The sequence below is a fragment of the Protomyctophum parallelum genome (assembly GCF_964188405.1).
Source record: "Protomyctophum parallelum genome assembly, chromosome: 3".
NCBI classification, from domain to species: Eukaryota; Metazoa; Chordata; class Actinopteri; order Myctophiformes; family Myctophidae; genus Protomyctophum; species Protomyctophum parallelum.
The window spans coordinates 42,374,637-42,400,751 of NC_139698.1; the positions used below are offsets into that span (position 1 = coordinate 42,374,637).

A 26,115-nucleotide genomic window follows, 5' to 3' on the forward strand; every position below is an offset into this window, starting at 1 on the left:
CCCTGTGTCAATCATCTAAATGTGATCCTGGGCTCTACACACCCTCCACCAACCTAGTCCCCATATATGGGGGACAAGGTTGGGGTAGCTGAGGGTAGCTGAGGGTTTTAAACTAGATGAGCTCTTGTAAAAGACATTGGAGCCCAGAGAAAAGGTAGAGTAGGAAGTCATTTATATTAAAGATGGAGTGCCATGATTTTTGTACTTTTTCTGTTTTGCATGTGTCTATGGAGTTAACATTACTCTAATAGACCCCCAGGTGTAGTTATAATATTCAAATATGTCTTCCCTGTGTATTTTTGGTTTCTTCCCGAAAGCTGAAAGCCTTTGGTCAAAACGCACAATCGAAATAACACCATTTTAGTGTCATCATAACAGCTGTGGGCGAGGCTTAAGTTCAGGTGAGTGGTGCTAAGGTGAAAAGGTATACTTAATGAACTGGTGGGTGTGGCCACATAAAAACATAATTTAACACTTTCTGTACACTTTTTTGAAAGAAATCTTCCTCCTAGTATAATCATATTACCTGATGATGATGTTTTTTTTTTTTTTTTGGGGGGGGGGGGGGGGGGATCACGGCACTCCTTTATCTTTAAATAAATGAAACACAGTAGGAAGCGCTATCCCCTTCAACGTCTGGCATTCAGACATGACGTCATGTGGCAGCCAAATGGACTTTAATGTTTGTCTTATTTATGCCCCCAAAAATCTGAATGCCCCCCATGACATCATGTGCCAGCCTTTTTATGTTTTCTTTAAGCATGCCCCCCCGTGACATGCAAGATAAAACAAAGGCGCCCCTCACTTTTATTTTATGAGAAAAAAAGCCTCTATTTCATTTGACGGTAATCAAAATGAATGCAAATAATATCCTGAGAAAGAATGTGGTCCAAAATCTCTATGCACAGTCACCTGGACAGCCAGACCACAGCCCTGAAAGTTGAAACCTAGGTCCCAAGTTCTTAATCGTAGGCCTACTCATCATCAAAGTTTCCCATCAGAAACAAGCAGCTCTTGGCTCCCAGGACCAACTTGACGGAGAAAACAAACATACCATTCCCTAAAACCTCTCATCCTCTCGTTTCCTCAATGCCACCACAACGCCCCTTAAGCGGGAAACACTGTGCTGATTCTCCCATGATTGTTTGTTTGCAGAGATGGTGAGAAGCTGTCATGAGGTCACCGCTAGAAGTCAGATTTTCTCCATTTTTAGTCAAACCCAAGTCAAACAGATGAGATCAGCTCATCTTTCCTGAGGTTCCTGTCTCTGTCTTGGAATAGAGGATTTGACCACTGACCTTCAGTTATGGTAACCATGTCTTTGCACAAAAGCACTGTCAAGGCAAAAGGCTAAAATAAGGTCATCCTCATAATCTGAGTAGCCATTTAAGACCATTTAATTTGTATGGAGTAAAACCACAGAAAAATAAATGTTAAGATAATGAAGCAATATAGTCATCACTATAAAAACAGCATTGTAAAGTTGAAGTCATATGCTCACATTAAACAAATTGATACTAAATGCATTGTTATTATAGTCTGACTCTGAGCTGTAATGTCGGATGAAAGAAATGTAAAAGGCAAACTAACTTATTATCACATATGGATCTTTAGTGACATCTACTGGTTACAATTATTTACCAGGATTTGACTGTTTTCTTGATGGCTTTTCAACGTTCTCAGCGTCTCAGGTTTTAAGTATGTGGAAAATAAAGTGGTGCCAAAAGGTGTGTAATACTGGCTCTCTTGTGGGAGACACTGTTGTCGATCACCTCATGTATGCTGATGATTTGGTCATATGCAGTCCATACAGTGCTGGACTTCAACAATAAGTCCAGCAGCCAGGGTTATGGGGTGAGAAACTTGGTATATAGTCTTTTTTATTGGCCTAAAATATTGTCTATAGCCATACATTCATGAATCCACTCATGACCGGCTGTCACTATTGGGCAATCTTTTTATAGGGGTTTCTTGTGACCCTACCATTAACATCCTATGGCAGGCAAAAATATCAAACTTTCCTTTTGCTTTAAGTAGCATGTGATATGTCAAACTAGGGGGTTTTCGTGATTCTGAATCCATTCCAAGCATTAGTTTTGCACAAAATGCACTCCTTGGGCTAAATACGGCCATAGACGTCATGACAAATGTGATGAGGTCATCTCATTTTGGGCACATTTGGGCAAGTGGCTATGGCTGCTTTTAGCCCAAGGAGTTTTTTGTGCAAAACTAATGCTTGGAATGGATTCAGAATCATGAAAACACCCTAGTTTGACATGTCACATGCTACAAAGCAAAAGGAAAGTTTGACATTTTTGCCTGCCATAGGATGTTAATGGTAGTGTCACAAGAAACCCCTATAAAGAAATTTCCCAATAGTGACAGCCGGTCAGCAAGTGGATTTATGAATGTATGTGATAGACAATAATTTAGGCCAAAAAAAAGACTATAGGCTATGCCAAATTTCCCAATTTAAACAAAAGAAGCCTGTCGGCTGCCGGACTATATTGAAGATCTGCACTCAGTATGGTAAAGATTTTGATATAAAATATAATGCCAAAAGAAGTATAACATCATGATTGTGAGAAGCAGAGAGGACAGGAATTGATCTTTCCCTGCCTTTCAATTGTGATAGTCCTCTCATAATATGCAAGGAATTAAAATACCTTGGTCATGTCCTCACTGATGATTGGATGGATGACAGAGATGTCTACAGACAACGTCGTAACATTTTTGCACAGACAAATATGTTGCTCCGTACATTTTGTGTTCTGTTGTATGTTAAGTGTTCACGGTGAGGAGTATGCAGTGGCTCAAAGTGGCCTATAATGATGCTATAAGGTTGTTGCTCCACATTCCTAGATAGCATAGTGCCAGTCAAATATTTGTGACCGCTGGTGTACCCACCTGTGATGCACTGTTAAGACAGTTGATGTATCAGCCTCTATACTTTTTAGTTATTAAACTTGCCTGCCTGAATCTTGTGGAGTTGGCACTGGACATGTACTGGTGTGAGGTACTGTAATGTTGATCTGACTTGATGTATTTTATATATTGTATATATTTATATACCGCTGTATTTTTATATTTTGTGCTGTTTTCTTTATGGACCCACAGGTTTGAAATAAAGTTTATTATTATATTATTTATTATTTCGAGACATACAAATATACACTTCTAATATATATATATAAAAATAAAAATAAAACAGGAAATCATGAAAGGAGGTAAAGGAGGTGTATGTTTGGTTTCATTGTACAGGTATTCTTTTCTACTGTTAGACGGATGTTAGGTTCTTAGCTTGCTTATGATCCTTGTAAGTCGCTCTGGAATGGATTAAGAGCGTCTGCTAAATGCTTAAATTGTGAATATGCAAGATGAATAGGTAGGCCTACAGGTCAGTGGGATAAATGGCTACAACCTAAAAGTAGGGAAAATATTGAAATATTGCATTTCATACATCGTTTTCCATTGAAGAAAGAATGAAAATACATTGCATGGATGCATCTGGGACGTATCCTCAGTGATGTATATCGGTCATCAGGGTTTCGGGTCTCGCAAACATACCCCTCACTCAGCCGACCCAGCCGGGGTGATCAAGTCCCACCTTACGTCCCAGTAGCTACCCTCGATCAGACCCACTAGGGAAAGACCAGGGCCACACAATCTGTTGGAACCACACTCCGGAACTACTCTGCCGGGACTGGGAGGCACAATTCTGGCATTTGGAGGGACATGGCTCTGTGGATTGACTCCTGTCCGGGCCCCTCCTCTCACCAGGTCCACCTGCTCTCACCAGGTGCAGCCAGGACCTGTGCGTTGCACCAGACTTCCAGCACCAGACACTTCATTCAGGAGTGGTGGAATGGTTCTAAAGGCTCCACCTCGGCAACGGTGGTACTGCAGGCTCCGCTTGTGGCTCGAATGGCCTCCTAAAGGCCTCACCGGTCACCAGACTATACCTGGTTCTGGTTGTCACATAGTCTATTCCTATGAGTCACTATAACATTAATTTTATAAACGAATCAGAACGAAAATACATCGCATGGATGCACCTGGGATGTATCCTCAGTGATGTATCCCAAGGTCATCTGTGTTTCAGGTCTCGCGAACATCATACCCCTCAGGTGACCGGGTTATAGGGTCACCCTAACCTACTGTAGTATAGGTGACGACCTGTGGCCACGAGTTCAGCTTGTTACCTGCTGTGCCACATACGCACTAATACTTGTTTACATCATGGATGACCCTGATGTAAACAAGTCTAGGTGCTTTTTCTTTTGACCTGTAGGCTACCTTCCTTGAACTGTAACTATTCTGCAATCTGTTAATACAAATTTCGATGCGCAAGTTCGCAAGTTCAGCTTGTTACAGTTACCTCTGGTGATGCGAGGTGAATGTGCCATTCATTGCCATTTACTCTGTCTGTAGGTGACGAACTGTGACCGCCAGTTCATCTTGTTACCATGGTTACTAACGCACGCGTATGTAGTCGTGCAGAAGCTCCAGTTGGGGGCGCAGTTTCATAACATCTGTAGTCAAGTGTGAAACGCACCAGTCAGGTAGCGTAGATAGATACATAATCGAATCGGGCACACTTCATCACAACGGAGGGGTAACCCAGCAGAGCTGAACCACGCCGGCTGCACAACGGGTCCCACTGCCTAAGACGGTTTGGGCAAAGATGGTGGTTAAAAACAGAAAACAGACTGGGAAAACGCAAGCAACCCAGGCTGACCGAGAGAAGAGTGCGTTTGTTGTTCCTCTTTCTGGCAAAAGTAGACGAACAGGCAAAGATGGAAAAGGTTCCCACGGGTTTCTTCCAAACGGACTGTCGAGCATCAGGATCAAACTGGGACTGTCTCCCTCTGCTTTCATGAAGCTTGGAATCACTCTGCTTCTCGGTAAGTTCACGCAGAGAGAGAGAGAGAGAGCGAGAGACGTGGCTGGTTGGTTGTTAGCTTCCCAAGCTAGCCGACGCTTGGCTTGTCTGTCTTCAGATCTCCACTCCACCAGTAGCGTTAGCTGATTTGCTAAGTTAGATTCCGTGCCCACTGCCCACATCTCAATGATTGCTAATAGCGCTAGCTAGACTAGATGTAGCTGTCATTTCATAACGGCACTGCTGTATCAACCTCATTCTAATCTACACAAACTCGTTGGAGGTAATGCAAACGTCCTGATTTGTTGTCATCTCAAACTAAGTAAAACATAGCAGCCACCAGGGTCCTACATTGGTAATCAACAGATTAAACCACCAATGTTTCCTGTACCAGGGCTAAGTAAGCAGCCAGACAACTTTTACACATTAAAATCATCACTGTTAATGTAATTGATGGATGGATATAACACGATTCTTCTTGATACAGCAGAGCAGAGTAAAATTAATACAAGTAAAAGTGCACAATATAAAATGCAGGAACAAACCATACAACTTGAACAATAGTAGCCCAAACATTTATGACTTTACAGTACTTGCATACAAATATAATCAATTGGATTTTGTTCATGGTTATAAATGTATACATTAACACTGAGGAATGTATTGTGTATAATCCTAGTCTTATTGAATCCAACCCTAAAATAATTTGGGTTTGATGGCTGTGACACTGATCTTCCATGACATCCAAGTTTATTTCAAGTTATATCTGTCTTTATTCACAGCCGTTCTGGCTGGGTATCTCCATTGGTAAGCCATTATTTGTTTTCATTTTGTTGATATATTTCCATACCAGCAATGCATAATACTTCTACAATAAATCGTCCCCTCTCTTATGATTAGGTATCATCTCACGCTGCTCTTTGAGAATGACAGACACTTTTCACACTTGTCTAACCTGGAGAAGGAGATGGCTTTTCGGACTGAAATGGTACAATTGAAATAATTCTCTTGCCTTTCTTGTTTGTTTTCATATCGGTATTATGTGGAACATAGCTCATAGTATTATACATTGTTTCCCTCTAGCCGCAATATGCAACATGAATGAATCTAGAGTTGCAATACCTCTAGCCCTGGAACATGACTGCCATGATAATTATCATGACAGTCATGCAGTAACTTTGCCCTGTTTTTTGCTGTCGCTGCATTTACAAGATTTCCGTATATTTAAACATTCAGATTTCAAATATAAAGTACTCACAAAGTGTCCCACGGGTGTTAGTTAGTAGCAGCGCGAGCGATTAGAATTGCTGCGTCCCGCGTTCTTTAATAAAAAGCATTTTTGTCCGAGCTCTCCGGCTACTTTTTTCAAACGGGGTTCGTTTGGGAAATCCACAGTTGCACACCGGGAGCGCACTCGCCTATTAGTCTGTATTGGCAGAGCGGTCAGCGTACCTATATCGAACACACCGAGTGCCACCCTCCTCCCGACCGATAGGGGCGCGTAGTTGAAAGCCAATGGCAAAATAACACCTCGGATAAAAATGCTTTTTATTAAACAACGCGGGATGCAGAAATTCTAATCGCTGGCGCTGCTACTAACTAACACCCGTGGGACACTTTGTGAGTACTTTATATTTGAAATGCGAATGTTTATATATTTTAATTATTTGTAAATGTAGCGTCTGCAAAGACCAGGGTGAAGTTGCGTCATGACTCTCGTATGAATACGAGAGTCATGTTTACAGGGCTACAATACCTCCATTGACAGCCCATTGATCCAAATCGAATTTCCGATCTGCTTGTATTAAAAACAATGTTAAACTAGAAAAAGTGCCCTTCTGGGCACAGCTCTCCACCAGGATTTCTTCCTCAGCCTAGTGGGAATATGCGTGCACAGTTTCATCGCAATGGGACGCTGCGTTGAGGAGTTGTGGCGATTAGTACAAAGCGGGCTACTCCTGAAAACTGTAGGAGCCAATCGTGGCCAATCAGGATGGAATATGAGAAATCAAACAAACCTGTCTTGATCACATGACTATGGACTATAAAATCTGAAGGAGTAATAATAGAAAATGTGTTTTACATATGTCGGCCTCCTGGTGGCGCTATAAAGAGCAGATGTGAAAAATTCCAGGCAAAGGTTTTTCCTTGGCCTCTAGGGAGTTGGCATACAAAGTTATCCACAGATCCATGCAGTTAGAGGTAAAAACACTTTTCGGCCAGTTATAGCGCCACCTTGAGGCTGAGTTGAAATTGTTCATGTGGCATTTCGTCCTCGGCCTAGTGGGAATGTGGGTGCACAATTTCACGGAAATCACGCGATGTGTTCATGATTTTCAGCATTTTGTTTGAAACTGAGCACTCCTGTGAACTTTGGAAGCCAATCTTAACCAATCAGGATGGAGTCTGAGAAATCTGAAAGACCCGTTCCGTTGAATGGCTCTAGAGAGACTGTGTACCAATTTGCGTGATGTTTGGACAAAATCTGTAGGTGTACTGTGCAAAAACTTGTTTTGCACAAAGCGGCCTCCTGGTGGCGCTATAACAGGCCGTTCTGGAAAGTCTGGGGCAGAGGTTCATCGTTGGCATCCAGGGAGTGTGTGTGCAAAATTTGGCATCTACCGGGTTAACGGTGGCCGAGATTAGCTGCTCACGGACACACACACGGACGGACGGACGGACGGACGGACGGACGGACGGACGGAGTGCAAAACATACTCTCCCCCCATGCCTTCGGCCTGGTGGAGACAACTAACCAACATTGCAGTTGTAGGGCAACTGGGCAAGCTTGAATTATCCTCTTTCAATCTGCAAAGCGTTTGCCATAGACATGTTATGAGCTACTTTCTTTTTTTAAATTTATATTTTTTGTCCCACGATTTTGTAACCCATTTTTCACCCCTGTGTCAATCATCCTGTGATGTGATCCTGGGCTCTACACACCCTCCGCCAACCTAGGGAGAGCAACGGACTTGAACTCATGCTTCTTTCATGCTTGAGTGTCCAAGTTGCTCCTTTATTTTTCTTATTTTTTTTTATTTCTTTTATTAATTTATATTTTTTGTCCCACGATTTTGTAACCCATTTTTCACCCCTGTGTCAATCATCCTGTGATGTGATCCTGGGCTCTACACACCCTCCGCCAACCTAGGGAGAGCAACGGACTTAACTCATGCTTCCTTCATGCTTGAGTGTCCAAGTTGCTCCTTTGCACCTGACAGGGGGGAGTTTCCCTGGTTGGACGTAGCGTGTGGAAGGAGCACGTTATTCCAACCAGTTCCTTTCCCCTCCATCAGGTGTCCCGGCTGGCCAGGGGGAGGCAGTTTAGAGACCAGGATTACTGCATGTTTTTGTGAGGGTACCTACCCTAGGGGACACGGGGAGAACATGCAAACTCCACACAGAAAGGCCCTTTCGCCAACCCCACCTTCGGGTATGGGCACTGATGACGCAGAGGAGGAAACACGCCGCCAGCACCCACAGCGCCCCGAGCGGGAATCGAACCCAGGACCTTCTAGCTGTGAGGCGACAGCACTACCAACTGTGCCACCGTGCCCCATATGAGCTACTTTCTGCTAAGAAATTCCGTGCTGTAATAATGTTTTCTAAGTGTTGGAGTTTGGAAGCGCTCGTTTTTATTAGTTCATGCTGCTGCTTCCTGCAGTATGTGCAAATTCGAAACAGGTGGTACGCAGGGCCGTTCAGTGACTTCAACAAGCACTTCCAAACTCCAACACAAAAAAATTATCACTTGCACAGTATTTCTTGACAGAAAGTAACTCATAACATCTTTACGGTGGATTTTTAAAAAACAAACGCTTTGCAAATTGAAAGAGAATAATTCAAACTTGCCCTACAGCTGTAATGTTGGTGAATTTAACATTGTTTAATACAAGCAGAGCGGAAATTCGATTTGGATGAATGGGCTGTTAATGACGGGTATTACAACTCCGCAAATTGCGGCTAGTTTCCCTCGCAGTCACTAAAAAGTACCTAGTGTGTTTTCAGGCACAAAATGAAGTTGTCCTTTTGCAGAATGACCCTGGCGTTGGCATCATACTATGTAAATAAGTGGTTTCTTCTTTCACTGGATTGTCTACGATGTAGTTATCGTTATAGTGCTCAGTGTGAACAGTCCTTTATACCTGATTATTCATAGTTGCGTGCCGATGTCGCACACAGAAAATAGCAAATAGCAATATCAACAAGCTCACAATGTGGCGTGTTGTGAGCTTGTAGATCGGCTATTTTTGGTTTGAGACACGATGTGCAAGCAAGTATAAATCAGGCTTTATTGTGCGTCTCTCTCTGTGTGACAACATGCCATGTCTATGTATGTCTTTCTTTTGTTCCAGGGCTTGTACTACTCTTACTACAAGACCATCATTGAGGCACCCACCTTCCTGACTGGCCTCCACATGGTCATGAATGATCACCTGACGGAGTACCCCCTGATTATTAACACATTGAAGAGATTCAATCTCTATCCTGAGGTAATATTAATCTTAGTATTCAACTAAAGCCAATATTTCTACTACACTCTTAATATTGATTAATGTGCATATAGAGAAACGCAGGACTCGTTAAAAAAGCATGTGTGCACAATACACCACATTTGCACCAAAATAACCCGGTCATATTTATTTTGTAAGACTTTCATGACATGTCAAATCTCTAATAATAATAATAATAATAAACATAACTAGAAGAACTTCGGTAGCGATAAGGCAGGACCAAGCAGGAAGGCAATAAGGCAATAATATGTACAATAAAAGCCATAGAAACATGGAAGAGTGAACTTGTGAAAAATAAGACCATGAAATTGTGACTGGGTCAGTTTTAATTGTGTGTGTTTGGGGGGGGGGGGGGGGGCAGCATTTTTGAAGGAAGACTCGTACGCTGAGTTGTCTGTACTCTGATTCGAACCCATGACTTTGTGTCCCGAAGGCGAGAGAGCTAGAGCTATCCAGATACAATCAGTTGTATTGTTAACAGCAAAATCATTCAAGAAAGCAATAAGCAAATATACTTTGAGTACCAACGCAAGTACTCCAACAGATCTACATAAACCTGGGATTTGAACTCGGGCTTCCCACCTGAAAGTCCAACATCTTAACGACTAGACAGACTATTGAGGCCATCAGGCAGAGGCTCTACACTCACCTCCCTTTTGACCTCCTTTTGGCTGGTTTCAGTGCTATTTGGCATGACCCGCTAACATTATGTAAAGTTGCAAAAGCAGACAACGCTGCATGTATTAGGGACAAAAGAATAATTTTCACAAAACGGCAATTTTCATAAAACCCTCACTTTTTCACTTAAGAAACGTGCATTCCCATGTCTGTATAGGTCCAAAGTTCACGTGTCGAACTTTTCGTGCATGTTGATAAAAAATCCTGGGAGGAGATGCATTTTAATTGATTTTCATATCATTCAAAATGGTGGGTGATCTAGAGGTCAGAGGTCAAAAGTAAGAGCACGATACTTGTTCGGCATGAGGAGACGCATATGTGTATTGAAGATTCATTGCTGACGGTCAAATGGTTCATGAGCTATGTGTGGTCAAAGTATGCATTTTCAATTGAGTGCTATAGCGCCACCCTTTGGCCAATGGTTGTGGGCTTCGCATCCTCACCGTTTGGCATGGCCCTCTACCATATCTCCAAATTTCGCGAAAACCGACTGCACGGTTCAGCCAGAACTGCTATTTTTGGCAGCAGGAGAAGAAGGAAAAAAATAGCAATAACAATAAAGGACTGCTTGGTCCTTTAATAATAATAAAATGTACTTTCTCACTTAATATTTTTATATACATATTTAGCTTTCTTTGTCTTTATGGGGCAGTCAAGTAGTCAAAATGACAATGCAATAACAGGAATGACGACTGGGATCAGTAGCATCATAAACAAAACAGTTTTAGTCATTTTGGCTTGTTTGTATCGAAACCATTGAAACAGCTGAAATGCAATGGCCACAAAGCCCAGTGACGGAAAATGACTTGCCAATATACATACCGGTAGTCCGGTATGCTATGAGAATTGTTATTCATTTTTACCCCCACCTTACTACCTAGGTGGTCTTGGCCAGCTGGTACAGAATCTACACCGGTACAATGGATTATTTTGGGATTCCTACAAAGATGTGCTGGTCTATCAACAGGGGAGAGGGGCTGGCCCCTGTCGACAGCTGTGAAGGTACAGTCTGTCACCATGACACTCGGCAATCACACTCGTGCATGTGCCAGGGCATACACACACACAACCGCCCGCCCACCCACACACAGACACAAATATTCACCGACCAATAACCTGGAACTACGCATACAGAACACATGCACTATACACACACCGAGGACCCCCTCGAAAACTAGTTGCTGCAACTCTAGGGGCTTACTGTATGCTCTAGTGAAATTTAAAAATAAAAATAAAAACACTGGCAATCTCATGCTGAGTGACTGGATGACTGTATAAACCTTTATGGGTTTCTTTGCCTCTGGCCAGATACCATAAATCCAGCCCTAAGGTGAGACCAGGGGGGCAGTCAGACAGATATTTTGTGAAGCCTGAAACTCCTGAAAGTTCATATAATGGCCTGTTGTGGCGCTGTCATTGGACCCAGAAAAACCCATAGCCCCATAGAAGTCCATGTATTTGGGCCCAACTTCACCTAGACTGTATTACCTTAATAAACATGGTCATGAATACTTTCTGCTTCCAGTCACTAGTTTAAAGTCTCATTTCTAATGTCATAATATTCTTTTTGGAAAATTATGGTCCCATTTATTAAAAAGATTACCATAAAGTTGCGCATGTTCTGAGGGGCGTGGCTACCGTTACAGTCTATGATCGGGATTCCCCTCCCACTCGAGTCAAAATAAAAACCAACGGAGAAGAAGGGGGGAAGTCCCGCCTCGTGTCTGGGCCAGCCAATGGCCAGCTGGGCCAAAACGGAGCCAGTCAATGGCCAGCTGGGCCCAAACGGATCTAGAAAGATGGCGACTTACAGTGCAGGAATAACAGGCTTCATTTTACGTCCATGTTAGACCCGGGGAACGCTTTGTCCATATTTTTTTACAGTCTATGGGTGAGACGGCAGTTCATACAAAATACATCATCATTGAACCAAATTTGTATTGTATATTCCAGACGTCGCTTTTCTTACAAGAAATGCGGTAAGGCTGAATTGACATTTTCTCAAAATATAATAATCATCTTATTAATATTGAAAATGAATTTGTTTCACTCATGGCTTTACTTCTTCCATCAGTGCCCATTGAAGCACTGAAGCACAGTGCCCATTGAAGCACACTCTTAGGATCGTATTTACAATATGCCACAGCCGTTGTTAAGAATGAGTGAAAGTAGCAGATCTACGAGCTCACAACGTTACACGAATCGACGTGGTTGTGAGCTTGTAGATCTGCTGTTTTCACTAGTTTGGGTCCCGGGCAAACGTCTGATTTCAGCAGCTTTGCATCATCAACTGTTATGAAGTGCCACGGTTACAAATGCCAAAAATGTAACCGTATGGTGCAAAACATGATTTTTGGGGGATAAATTACTTACGCATGATCACAGGGGTGACGTGACATTGTAATTGGCTGGCAATATTAGTGGGAGGGGCATATGTAAGCAACTGCGGCAACCACACTTTGCAATGTTTCAAAATTGCGACTTTTCTAGTTCACATTGCGTCATTGGACCCCTCAAGGGCAGGCAGGAACACATTGGACCTATTCCATAATGTCCTGGTGGTAACCCTTCCATAATGTGTATAATACTACTAGATAATTGTGGTTGCAGGATAATGGATAAGAAATTAATTAATAGTGATTCAAATAATGACCGCTGTGACATTGTATGCTGGAGTTCCCCTTTACATTACCACTTTGTATATTTTGTAATCTCTAGTCCTTTTATGAAATTAACACGCTCAAAGCAATCATCCACATCATCAATTTACCACTATTTGGTAGGCATGTAACTATTCACTCAACTCTCGATACGATTCGAATCACGATATTAGGTTCACAATACGATTTTATACATATACATCATTTTCCAGACAAACGACGAAACATATATATTCTTTATTAAGTCTGGTTTAGCAGGGAAAGACAGATCAATTATCTCTGGAAACTCGGGTTTATCAAGTGTACTTTTCATGTAAAAGTACTTAATTTCTGTGCAACAACTGTAAACATGCTTTCTTCTTTAGAACCTAGCTAGGGTTAACGTCTTAAAAAAAAAGAGAAAAAAAAGGGCGTTGGCTTTGAGATCTTAGGGCGCTTTCACATTCACATCAGGACTGTTAGATTAGTTTAAAAGGGACCATTTGTTACGGGTGTGAACCTTAGAGTATATATGAGGTGTGAACGCTGTCAGACTTTATACAGGACCAAATATAAGAAGTTAGCCAAAATAGCAGTTGTTCTAAAAGCATGTTTTACTTATGGGAATCACTATTGATATGACAGCTTTCTTCATAATAGTAGACCATCTTCTCCCTGTATGAGCAAGCTGCATATGCATGTAGGAGGCGCAGGCGCCACCGCGCAAGCTTCTGTTGTAGTTTTGTAGTGACGTAATTTTCAATAGAAATAGCTTATTGTGTAAGTAGAACAATTTGGCCTGGATGACCAGTGACCACGTGTCATTTGTTTACATATTTGGTTCGCTTAACAAAGTCCTGTGTGAACGCTAAACAGACTAAAATCAAAAAGCAACAACTTTAAACATTTGGTCCCTGATCCGGACCTTCTAAATAAACAATATTTGGGTGTGAAAGCGCCCTTAGAATAGACGTAGACGTATTTGACAGTGCAGATACATAATTGCCTTTTTTCCTTAGTGTATTCACTAGCCCCTCTCATTTAAACAGGGTTTCCTGCACAATGTTGTTGGTATGGCGCTGCGCCATGCTTGAAATAAATTGCGCAATGCCAAGCTTCCAAAAGCTTTTTTGAGGGGGATAGTGAGGGGGATAGTGAATCATAGTGTGTGTGATATGAAATGTCCAGTACTTTACAGTATTTTGGAAAATTTGTCCTAGGGATTTTTTCCTCCATCATATGATGTCAATTCGCCATCCTAGGTTACAATAATAGCATTGCATTTGCCTAACAACTTTGTTTGAAAAATAAACATAAAGATAATTATTTGAATAATCAATTATTCCTGCCTATTAGGAATGGGTGATCCAGCATACTTCTACGTGACGATTGTATTCCTGCTGAACGGCCTGATGATGAGTTTGTTCTTCATTTATGGCACGTACCTCAGGTAAGTTTTGACCCTTATCTTGTTATGGTCAGATGTAGCCTGACACACAATTATTTTCTAACGACACGAACGCTGCCGTAGGCAGAGACTCCAGACCTGAACGCTGCCGTAGGCAGAGACTCCAGACCTGAACGAACGCTGCCGTAGGCAGAGACTCCAGACCTGAACGCTGCCGTAGGCAGAGACTCCAGACCTAACGCTGCCGTAGGCAGAGACTCCAGACCTGAACGAACGCTGCCGTAGGCAGAGACTCCAGACCTGAACGCTGCCGTAGGCAGAGACTCCAGACCTGAACGAACGCTGCCGTAGGCAGAGACTCCAGACCTGACGCTGCCGTAGGCAGAGACTCCAGACCTGAACGAACGCTGCCGTAGGCAGAGACTCCAGACCTGAACGCTGCCGTAGGCAGAGACTCCAGACCTGAACGAACGCTGCCGTAGGCAGAGACTCCAGACCTGAACGCTGCCGTAGGCAGAGACTCCAGACCTGAACGCTGCCGTAGGCAGAGACTCCAGACCTGAATGAACGCTGCCGTAGGCAGAGACTCCAGACCTGAATCGCCAGAACATATTTTCTTAATGGCCGTGGCGTCAGGGCTGGAGCCAGGCTTGGTCAGATGGGCATGAGCCAATCATTGGCCAATCGTTACTGTTACTCAGATCATTGATTAATAACGTGCTGTACAAAAAAAGAAAAGGAACATCATGGTTCTAATAAAAGTAAATACATTTGAAAGATGAAAGTTGAATTTCATCTCTCTGTACCTGTATGTCTTGTCTTCCCAGCGGCAGTCGGCTAGGAGGCTTGGTTACAACTCTGTGCTTTTTCTTTAACCACGGTGAGGTGAGTGTACATCTTATTTGTTAAATGCCTAAAATGCAGAAACAGAAAATTAATCAATAATTTGCTGAACTTGAGGCTGGTTAATGAGAACTCATTACAGTAGTCAAAAGGGTGCACTGTGTGTGTGTGTGTGTGTGTGTGTGTGTGTGTGTGTGTGTGTGTGTGTGTGTGTGTGTGTGTGTGTGTGTGTGTGTGTGTGTGTGTTCGTTCCCAGAGCACTCGTGTGATGTGGACCCCCCCCCTGAGGGAGAGCTTCAGCTACCCCTTCCTGGTGCTGCAGATGCTTCTGCTCACCTACATCTTGCGGTAACTCGTCTCCCCTTCTCTCTAACTCGTCTCCCCTTCTCTCTTCCATTGATACATCTTGCGGTAACTCGTCTCCCCTTCTCTCTTCCATTGATACATCTTGCGGTAACTCGTCTCCCCTTCTCTCTTCCATTGATACATCTTGCGGTAACTCGTCTCCCCTTCTCTCTTCCATTGATACATCTTGCGGTAACTCGTCTCCCCTTCTCTCTTCCATTGATACATCTTGCGGTAACTCGTCTCCCCTTCTCTCTTCCATTGATACATCTTGCGGTAACTCGTCTCCCCTTCTCTCTTCCATTGATACCATTTTAATTCCAGTTATTATGCAAGATGTTTCATGACGATCACTAGCTTTGACTATTTCAAAACTGGGAATCTCTTTTTATTAAAAGAAAGTAATCCTAATTACAAAGAGGACTGTCTTTTTCTGCTAAAAAACTAAACGACACGACGACAGAGCAACATAAGAAACCCCACACAAAGTGGGTTTTATGAAAAGATTTCAAGGAGCCGTTCATGGAGAACCTGATCTTTTTAGGGAGCCTGTTGACATATCTTATTGTATTGTGTAATGGTAAGATTTTTCTTTACTGGCAGAATGCTATTTTAATGATTTGAGATTATTGTAGTCTTTGTAAATCTTCTAAAGGGGTGCCTGGAATTATAGAAACTAAACTAAAAGTGTACTTAGGATACTGGCAGTAGAGGCTACTGTGTTGCTTACCGTGTATGTGATTATGCATTTGCACACTCACTTGTAGTGTAAATCTGTTATGCAAATTGTTATCCAGTTTGGCACTTTTCTCATGAACGTGAGTGCACATCCGTACCTGCGTGCACATGAAAAAATAAATAAAAATAAACTGCTGTGGTGCATGTGTTTACTTTGACATAACACCATGAGTCAAGACACACTCCCCTAACCGTAACCTCACACAGGAAGCCACGGGTGATTTTAACCCGCAGCACGGATTAGTTTTAACCTGCCAGACATGTCGGGAGCCATGGGTGATTTTAACCCACAGCACAGGTAATTTATAACCTGCAGCACGGGTTTGTCTGATGATGACTTTAGGGCCGCTGGTATGTCCAACCAATGTATGCACCCCGACTGAACAAGGCCCTGCCTTTGATCATATTTGAATGCAATCAATATAGTGTTGTTTCTCCCAAACATAGTTTTATAGGCGAAGACCTGGTTAGCACACTGCTCCGAGCAGCGCACCCCCCGCGCCTCCGCCTCCCAGTTCTTCTGCCCCTTTTACAATACAGTTGTCACGTTTTCATTTTACTGATGTAAAGAAGCCTTAGTGCTTTTCTGGGTTTTTTTGTATTGACCTATTTACAAATTAATACATTATTTAAATGTAGGCTACATAATTGTACATACATATGCGGTAGACTATATTAATGCCTCTAGTTATATCTACATAGACTACTTTATCTGCGGGATTCATGTGTTTTAGCCAAAGCTAAAAGATAATTTAAGCATAATAACAATATAATTTGAAAATGTATACTGTATACATAATTCAGTGTTTTAGGCAAAGCGATGCAAGCCTAATTATTAGTTGATGTCTGTCGCGTGCGTGATTCTGATCTGTCATCACTGCGTGTGTTGACACTATACACACACAGAAGAACTGGGAGGCGGAGGCGCGGGGGGTGCGCTGCCCGGACCAGTGTGTTAACCAGGTCTTCGCGTTTTATAGTGCTTCAAGCTCCAGGTCTTAGCAGGTCATTGTGCAAGGGGAGTATGTTTTATATTCCGTGTCTGTCTGCAGTCTTAATTCATCTTTCCTTATCTGCCACCACCCTCTGTCTCACCACCACCAGGGCACGGAACCCAAGCAAGATGGCCATGGTTGGCCTGGGCATCTCCAATGTGTGCTTCATGCTGCCCTGGCAGTTCGCCCAGTTTGTGCTGCTCACTCAGGTAATAGAGGTTATAGTGAGAGGGGAGAGATTAGAGAGAAAATGGAGATGCAGAATTGACTGTGGGCAACAGCAAGGAATGGAGACGAAGCACACGCCAGGGAATAAAGTGACAAGAGAAAGATTTGGCACAAAGACCCACATGAGAAAAGAAATGAAATAAATGTAATGAATGCTGACAGGTACATAATATCCATTATCTGATTATGTATAGAGGGTATGCGTGTGACATCATCATTATTAGTGGAGCAAATTACTGAAACTATCGTTCACTTGATGGTACAAGCACCAAATTTGGTACACAAGTGCTTCAGAACCTACTCTCTCAGAAAAGTACGTTGTCCACTTGAAAAAACTAAATGGCCACCATTTTTCAAGATGGCCGCCAAATGAAAAGGGCCTTTTGTGGCGGATCTGGACAACCGTGGATCCGACCAACTCGAGACCGGGCACTGCACTCCCTGTGGGTGTGTGGAACGTGTGTGTCGAATTTTAAGTCAGTGGGGCAAACGGTTCTCGGGTTACGTGGATTACAGATGTACAGACACACACAGACTTGAATATATGTCAATGGGCAATGCACATCAGAAGAGAGAGATGTGATGTCAGGTGGTGTGGGCTAAGAAGTGGTCAGGGCTAAGATAAAGTATATGAGATGTACAGTAAGTGCAAAGAGAGATGGTGAGGGAGGGAGAAAATGATTTGTACCAATTGACCAGACAGTAGACAGTAGTGTAACAGGTTAAGGTGAGTATAGAGATGGAAATGTTCTAGCAAGTGAAGCCAGTGTATTGAGAATATGGGACATATGTGTCAGGAGTTATTTGTGACAGAAAGCTACCAGTGAGAGGGAAGATGTATACGATGGTAGTGAGACCAGCCATGCCGTATGGTTGGAAACGGTGGCACTGATGAAAAGGAGGCACAGCTGGAGGTGGCAGAATTAAGGATGCTATGGTTCTCATTAGGAGTGAAAAGGAAGGACATTATCAGAAATGACTAAATTAGAGGATCAGCCCAGGTTAGAAGGTTTGGGGATAAAGCAAGAGAGGTGAGGTTGAGATGGTTTAGACATGTGGATGCTGAAGATGTAGCTGCCAGGTAAGAGGATGGCCAAAGACGAGGTTTAAGGATGCTGTGAGAGATGACATGAAGGTGGCAGGTCACAGAGGAAGATGCAGAAAACAAAACCAAATGGGGTCCATGTGTGGTCCAGCCCTATGGAATGTAAAATTCAAGAATGTGCTAATGAAAAGTATTTAAAATATATAGTTTTGATGCTCATCCTAGATCCTACTACTATAGGGGGTGCAAAGCAATATGTCCGACTTCTCCTACCAAATCACTCCGTTAGCACACATCTCTCTATGCACAAAAAATTATGCATGCCACAGAAATCCATCTGCACTACATTGCATCCATGTCATATTTACTGTACAAATATTGCTTTTGTATGACATACTGTTATTGCACAACATTTCACTGTGACGCAAATTACATTACAATTTCCACATTAACCGACCCCTCCCCTTTTCCCTGCGCGTGCACACACACACACACACACACACACACACACACACACACACGGTACTGTACAGTACACTACAGTATGTTACAGTACAGTATGGTAAAGTACAGTACGGTACAGTAACGTGCGGTACGGCATGGTATAGTATGGTACAGTATGATGCTGTACAGTACGGTACGGTACAGTACAGTATGGTACAGTATGATACCATACAGTAAGGTACAGTATGGTACCATGCAGTACGGTACAGTACAATACAGTACAATACAGTACAGTACAGTATGATGCCCTACAGTGCCGTACAGTATTATACAGTATGGTACAGTACATCACAAAGGTATAGCCAAATATATGCTGAAATGCAAAACCAGTCTAATTTTGGTGGCCATCTTGAAATATCACCGCCATATTGGATTTTTGGATGGCTCGGTTTAAAAAGTTAAAGAGTTGAACAAAGGAGTGTTCACGGCAAATGTCACGCTTGTATCACCAAGCGACCAACCGTTCCAATGATCTGCTAATTGCACAAATTCTGTCTGTACGTCTGTAATCCACGTAACTCGAGAATTCGACATACACGACGTTCCACACACCCACAGGGAGTGCAGTGCCCGGTCTCTAGTCGGTCGGACCCACGGTTGTCCAGAACCGCCACAAAAGGCCTTTTTCATTTGGCGGCCATCTTGAAAAATTGTGTCCATTTAGTTTTTTCAAGTGGACAACGTACTTTTCTGAGAGAGTAGGTTCCGAAGCACTCGTGTGCCAATTATGGTGCTTGTACCATCAAGTGAACGATTCTTATGATATATTGACTTAATTTGCTCCACTATATACCCAGATGTTATGTGGGGACGCCTACTGATTGACAAAAAACTACTTTCTTGCCACTCACTTTATGCATGTGCATACCCTCTTATTTATTTGTGTATGTATGTCACATTTCAAAGAATTAGGAAGACATAGTAGTTGTTGACATCTTCAGTTTATTCAGTGACAGTCAGAAGCAGAGAACCAGAGTCCCAGAGTCCAGCTACCATCTCTCACACTGTTCTCGGTGACATCCTTCTTCTTCCTACTCCGCTCTATCTCTTTACTTGCGCAAGCAGAGCGCGCAAGTAATGTGATCGGCCTGGTCCATTTGTCGTGACAGCCGTTCCGCCATTTCAGGACCCCCCCAGAAAAACATCAAATCTGTGCCCGTATTGCTGGACCAATGATGACGAAATGACCATATTTCTTACGTCATCATTTAGAGCTAGTCATACACGTATTTCTTACGTCATCATTTAGAGCTAGTCATACACGTATGTGTATGACTAGCTCTAAATGATGACGTAAGAAATATGGTCATTTCGTCATCATTGGTCCAGCAATACGGGCACAGATTTGATGTTTTTCTGGGGGGGTCCTGAAATGGCGGAACGGCTGTCACGGTTTTTGGACCAAAGTGACCACAGAATACCGCTAATCAACTTACAACTACACACTTTATACAGTATAGAGTATAGAGTATATATGTATACATATATAGTATATGCCTATATACTATATATATACTATATATATTTCTTACGTCATCATTTAGAGCTAGTCATACGTATACTATATACATAATCAATAAAAAATTATTTACCAAATTGTGCCTGATCTGCTGGGACCAGAGTACGTGGTGTGTATGTAAGAAATATGGTCATTTCGTCATCATTGGTCCAGCAATACGGGCACAGATTTGATGTATGACTAGCTCTAAATGATGACGTAAGAAATACGTGTATGACTAGCTCTAAATGATGACGTAAGAAATATGGGAGTTATGTTTGCTATAAAAGAAGATATTTCCATTGAAAGAATTCCAACTGAAAGCAGGATATTAGAGAAAGTAGAACATATATGTATACATGTAAAAGATAAAAATCTATATATCATTCTTATGTACAGATCACCTAAAACAGACCTTTCAAAATTAAACACATTTCTCGAAAACATGGTAAAGTATATATCATCTCCGACTTCTGCAATTTTGATAATAGGAGATTTCAATGAAGACCATAATACTGAGATAGAAAGAAGTATAAAGACCTACATGTCAAAATTAGGCTTTAAACAATTCAATACAAATCCAACTACAGATTACGGAAATATTTTAGATCATGTATATTTTAACAAATGTGAAAGTATTATTATAGAAATTGAAGTTAGAGACACATATTACTCTGACCATGATTTAGTATTAATATCACTATAGTCTAACATGAAATAGATTTAAAATTAAAATTACATTTTTAATTCAGTTTATATACTTTTATTTATAGGCGTTTACATACATAAATTAGATAGGTAGTAAATAGTTACACCTAATAATTACACATTTCAAATGTTCCTTCACAGAGATATTGAGATTCCACCGTTTACAGAAAAAGTATACTGTATAACATATTTTAATTCAGTTTATATACCTTTTTTTTTCAACACATATAAATGATTTATTTGTCTCTGAAAAACAAAAAAGGGATCCAGAATATATCTACAACAATAAAACAGTATTTCTTATATAGATAGAAACTAGAATCATACTTAATACTAAATGTTTACATGTATAGTAGGTAGCAAATAATTACATCTAAACATTAATCATTTCAAACGTTCGTTCACAGAGATACTGAGATTTGACAGTTTACAGCGGGCGAAAACATTACATGCGCGCTCTGCTTGCGCACTAGTTGGCCATTTATGGCCTACTAGTGTGCAACAAGCAAGTATGCACTCGACAGAGTGCAGTTCTAGTTATATCTGCCACTGGCAGCACATCCTCTCCCGTCCCCAGAGACAGGGAGAGGTGCCCAGTACATGAAGAACAGCACGTCTGGAAGTTAACACAAGGCTTGCACAATTATGTCTATATGATAAAAATCATAACACTGTGACTAGGAGTACCAGTAGGGGCAAAAGTGGCGCTGTTGTGCCAGAAACGGAGACGGAGAGATAGTGCTGCGCTGTTGCCTGCTAATGAGAGAGAGAGGGAGAGGAGTTGCACCACTCAGTTCACAGTACGGGTGTGATTTTTACTTAATTGTCTCCTTTGTTTGGTATTGTTGGTGGAAGAGACTGCTTCAAAGAAAAAAGCATATTGTGTGGAGGTTATATTGAGAGCAGGAGGAAGGAATGTGTGAGAGATGCAAAAACAGACATTTGGAGATTACATATCAGAGGTTGGCAGGCAGAAGGTGACACCAAACCTTACATTGTAATGTAAGGTTTAATGTGTTGCTTGAAACTGTTTGATTCACATTGTGAAGATAACCCTGTTAGGGCGGCCGTTTTCTGCAGTTTCTACTGCACCATCTGAGCAGCTTAATGTGGTAAAGCTAATGCAAGACAAAGACTCATTAAATCACACTGATCCATTTCTCACTATTTTTAAACCGCTAATGAGCCCATTTCTCCACAGCTAAGCTTAGCGTTATGTGAGACTAAATGTGCTTGTACGGTAGGCATTATTGAGCCTCTATCAAAGCCTTGATTTGTCGGTTGGGTTGAGTCATATGGCTGTGCTCAATCTGTGTCAGAAAATGTCCCAGCGGTGCAATGCACCGACTACTGTGAGCAAATCATTTGCATGTTCTAGGGAGTTGATGTGTGTATGCCCTCTGCGTATTATTGATATTTGTTTTTGTGTGTTTCAGGTGGCCTCTTTGTTTGCCTCATACATCCTGGGTTACCTCAGCCCCACCAAGATGCAGTCCATTCTGGTGACTCACATGGTAGACAACGTTACCAAACAAGACACCAATAGTTCTATTTTATTGTTATTGTTTTGCACAATGATAAACAAGAAAAGTTGATTGGTAACACATATTACTCTGAATTCACACCAGCAGTGGCATTTAACTGGCATGTTCTGAAAAAGGAGAGACACTTTCCCCACCACGGCAGGAGGTGGAACAAGCAAAAAGCAGAGTGACAAAGTTGAGAAAATTAAAGATTTGTGGCAAGACAGAGCGGCTTACGCACTCGAACACTTTAGATGGACAGAAATGGAGTATTGTATGGAAGTACTGATTATTTATACATTTTTAAATTGGAACAGTGGAGATCTTTCTGGCTTATTTACAAGGATGCCAATCATACCTCCCATTTTGTGAAAACTGAGAAATAGTACTGCTGCTGGTGTGAATTTAATGTAACGGAAGGAAATGTGACTAACTTGTACAGGTGGAAAGAAACCATTTGAAAGTTAAACTAAAGTTCTACTGATGTCGTATCGACTGGCCATTTTTGGTGTTCGTACACCACAAACCAGCGCATGTATAAATCAGGCTATACTTTGTGTGTTTGCAAACTCTGCTTTACCCTCAAAGTACTTAGGTCGGCGTGCCAAAGAATCTTGTTTGTTCTGCCAAGGACAGAAGTGTGACTATGTTTATGTCTGTGAGCAGCATTCTGTGCATTTCTGTCCTTCTCCACATTCTTCACGTGTAATCGTCTCAGCAGGCCAGGTCTGTGTGCTCGACTGATAAGCAGACTGCAGTAGCCGTCCCTTTGTATTAAGATGGTGGAGATTTGTTAGTGGGAGGACATATGGTTCTGCATAATTCAAAAGAATATTGTTGCGAGTGTGTATCTGTCTGGGAGAGGAGAAAAAGAACATGTTCTACTTTACTGGACACATTAAAATATAGGCTTGTGTTTCCTGCATGTCTTGGTTCTTCCATCCCCAGTGGGATGGGGAAATGTGAATCATTATACCGTGCAAATTTTCAATGTGAGATTAAGAGTCAAACTTGCCATTGAATACAGAGTGTGTTTGAAAATGTATATTCTAATCATTATACTAATAAAACTACAATACATATCCCTGACTCTGAGTGTGGATCCATCAGAAGCTATCTGATGCCAGTGTACACTCAACAATCCACAGCCATATCAAAGAAGCAGGTTCATGATGAACGATGCCTTCTCAACTCTCCTGTCTCTGCCTGCAGGTCACGCTGGGTGTTTGCTTCCTCCTGATGTTTGGAAACTCTATGCTGTTGACCTCCTTCTACGCGTCCTCCCTCGTCTCCATCTGGGTGAGTCTCCTTCTACGCCTCCTCTCTCGTCTCCATCTGGGTGAGTTGGACCCGGCGTGAGATGGATTCCATGTATTTTATGGGATTGACTGATGGTTAAATTCAGGTCTTATAAATAAAACTGCCCATCATGACCATTCTTTTCTTTTCTTCAACACGACACACAAGAAACAAATAACACACACACACAATGCCATTTTGGTCACACCGTAGCTTCACCACTTGAAGTCCAATTGATATAGTTTATAGTTTAGCACTTGGGCCCATAACACCAAAAGATAGGAGGGGGAGTCATTCATGACCATTCTGTTGGCTTAAAATGGAGTTGGTATTGTTGCCATAAATTTACCTAAATAATATTTTACTTCATATTTACAGGAAATCTATTTGTTTTATCAGCTCTATACTGCATGTGAATCAATGACTCAGAAAGTCAAAGTGTGTCTACACAGCCCAAATGCAACAAAACCACAGTTAAACTCAAATAGTTTTCTGGTGGAATGGTCCTAGTGTTAATATTTCACATTTCTCAATATATCTGTGGTTAGTCTGAACATCCTTAGTTACATAATTCAGAATTGTACCACCATGTTTGAAGAAGACCTAGAGAGGGGATGGGTTTTGATGTATTTTTCTTTATGCTGATAAAAGGAAATGACAATACTTTTAACAACTCCATATTGACTTTTTTATGATTCATTTTAAACATATCTATCATATTGGATAATTCAAAATACATTGCCCATCCCTACTGGCACAATTATCAGTTGAAAATTGTCACCAACACAACTCGAGTTGAGTGCAGCGGAGAGCAGTCAAGAAATGTAACAGCATGGTTACAGTTTTATTGGATGTGTAATTGTAACACACTACATTGTATTTGTGGTTATCTATTCCAGCTAGATAATAACTCTGGATTTCTTTGCAGGCCATCATTGCATTAAGGGACAAATTTGCTGAAGCCTTCAAACCTGGCATTGTGACATGGGTATGGAGAAGCTGTGTGTACGTGTGTGTTATCCCGCCCTCCCCCACCCTTCCAAAGTTGGTAGGAAATCCCCATAAGCCAAACACTTGTCTGGTTGGTACGTTTGTCTCCGTCAACAGCCATTTAACCAGCAATAGCATTTGGATGTGAAGACAGTCTGCTGACACCTGTAGCCTACAGTCCTGACATTTCGCTAGCTATTTGTGGCTTATAGAAGCCATACTTGCCAGATAATTCAAAAAAGCATTTTCTTGGTAGCTGTCGTTAATTTCCCATCTTGGTTCCATCTTGTTTCTTCTTTTAGATCATGCAGGGACTGGCTTGGTTCACCTCCACAGTTTTGTTCAAGTTCATGTTGTCGTTCATCCTCGGAGCCTCTGACGACGTAAGTTTGTGTTTGTGTTTGTTTGTGTGTGTGTGTGTGTGTGTGTGTGTGTGTGTGTGTGTGTGTGTGTATTACAAAGTGATATAAATCTAAATACAAAAGGGCAAAATAAACTCCTTCAAACACATTGCTTTGTCTCCTCTTCCTCCTCTCTAGGCTCACATTAGTGGCCTGATCAAGTCTAAGTTCACCAGTTACCAGGACTTCCACACCCTGATGTATACTTGCGCTGCTGAATTTGACTTCATGGAGATGGAGGTACTGTATGGCTGTGGTGTGGTCCTTAACCATTTCTATGCACTGAAAATAAAGGCCTGCTGTTTAGTATCAGTAATTATGGTATTATCTAAACCACAGAGATTTTGGGAAATGTCCATGCTCTCTGTACAAAGAAAAAGAGTGAGAGGCCAAATTCACAGCACTTTACTGTACAAAGGCATAGAGCCTGATTGTATGTCACTTAATATGGTGACAAAAACATGATGTATTGTGAACTTGTAGTGCTGCTGGAGAGTGAAACCTGTGTGTGTGTGTGTGTGTGTGTGTGTGTGTGTGTGTGTGTGTGTGTGTTTCTTCTCATCTCTCAGACGCCACTACGCTATACCAAGACATTACTGCTCCCTGTCAATGTGCTGGTGATTGCTCTCATTGCTAGACAGGTAAGTTAACTACTGTAATCATCCTGTGGCTGTGTCTTACTCATGAGAAGAACAGTTATCTTAAATGTTGTGACAGTTAATACAAATGACACAATTATGTAGCTACCAAATTTTCCTTATTTATTATTAATGGTTTCTTGAAAAAGAATCTCCAGCCTTGGTTAACCCATTTTGTTATAATTTACCTATTGAAAAATAGCAGATCTACAACCTGATGGCGCGCTATGAGCTTGTAG

General features: G+C 41.8%; 1 protein-coding gene across 2 annotated transcripts in view; it reads left to right on the top strand.

The window, feature by feature from the left end:
* Positions 1 to 4,550: 4,550 nt before the first annotated feature.
* The window catches only part of dpy19l1l (dpy-19-like 1, like (H. sapiens)), a 29,442-nt gene continuing 7,877 nt past the window's right edge, over positions 4,551 to 26,115 (top strand). For both annotated transcript variants that reach the window (XM_083761172.1, XM_083761173.1), the window contains exons 1-15: positions 4,551 to 4,904; positions 5,665 to 5,689; positions 5,783 to 5,870; positions 9,238 to 9,375; positions 10,956 to 11,076; positions 14,070 to 14,163; positions 14,949 to 15,006; positions 15,221 to 15,312; positions 17,152 to 17,251; positions 22,462 to 22,539; positions 23,761 to 23,847; positions 24,776 to 24,835; positions 25,140 to 25,220; positions 25,377 to 25,478; positions 25,808 to 25,879. In XM_083761172.1, the coding sequence (XP_083617298.1) occupies positions 4,685 to 4,904; positions 5,665 to 5,689; positions 5,783 to 5,870; positions 9,238 to 9,375; positions 10,956 to 11,076; positions 14,070 to 14,163; positions 14,949 to 15,006; positions 15,221 to 15,312; positions 17,152 to 17,251; positions 22,462 to 22,539; positions 23,761 to 23,847; positions 24,776 to 24,835; positions 25,140 to 25,220; positions 25,377 to 25,478; positions 25,808 to 25,879 (1,416 nt within the window). In that variant the 5' untranslated portion in view covers positions 4,551 to 4,684. The remainder of the gene's footprint in view (positions 4,905 to 5,664; positions 5,690 to 5,782; positions 5,871 to 9,237; positions 9,376 to 10,955; positions 11,077 to 14,069; positions 14,164 to 14,948; positions 15,007 to 15,220; positions 15,313 to 17,151; positions 17,252 to 22,461; positions 22,540 to 23,760; positions 23,848 to 24,775; positions 24,836 to 25,139; positions 25,221 to 25,376; positions 25,479 to 25,807; positions 25,880 to 26,115) is intronic.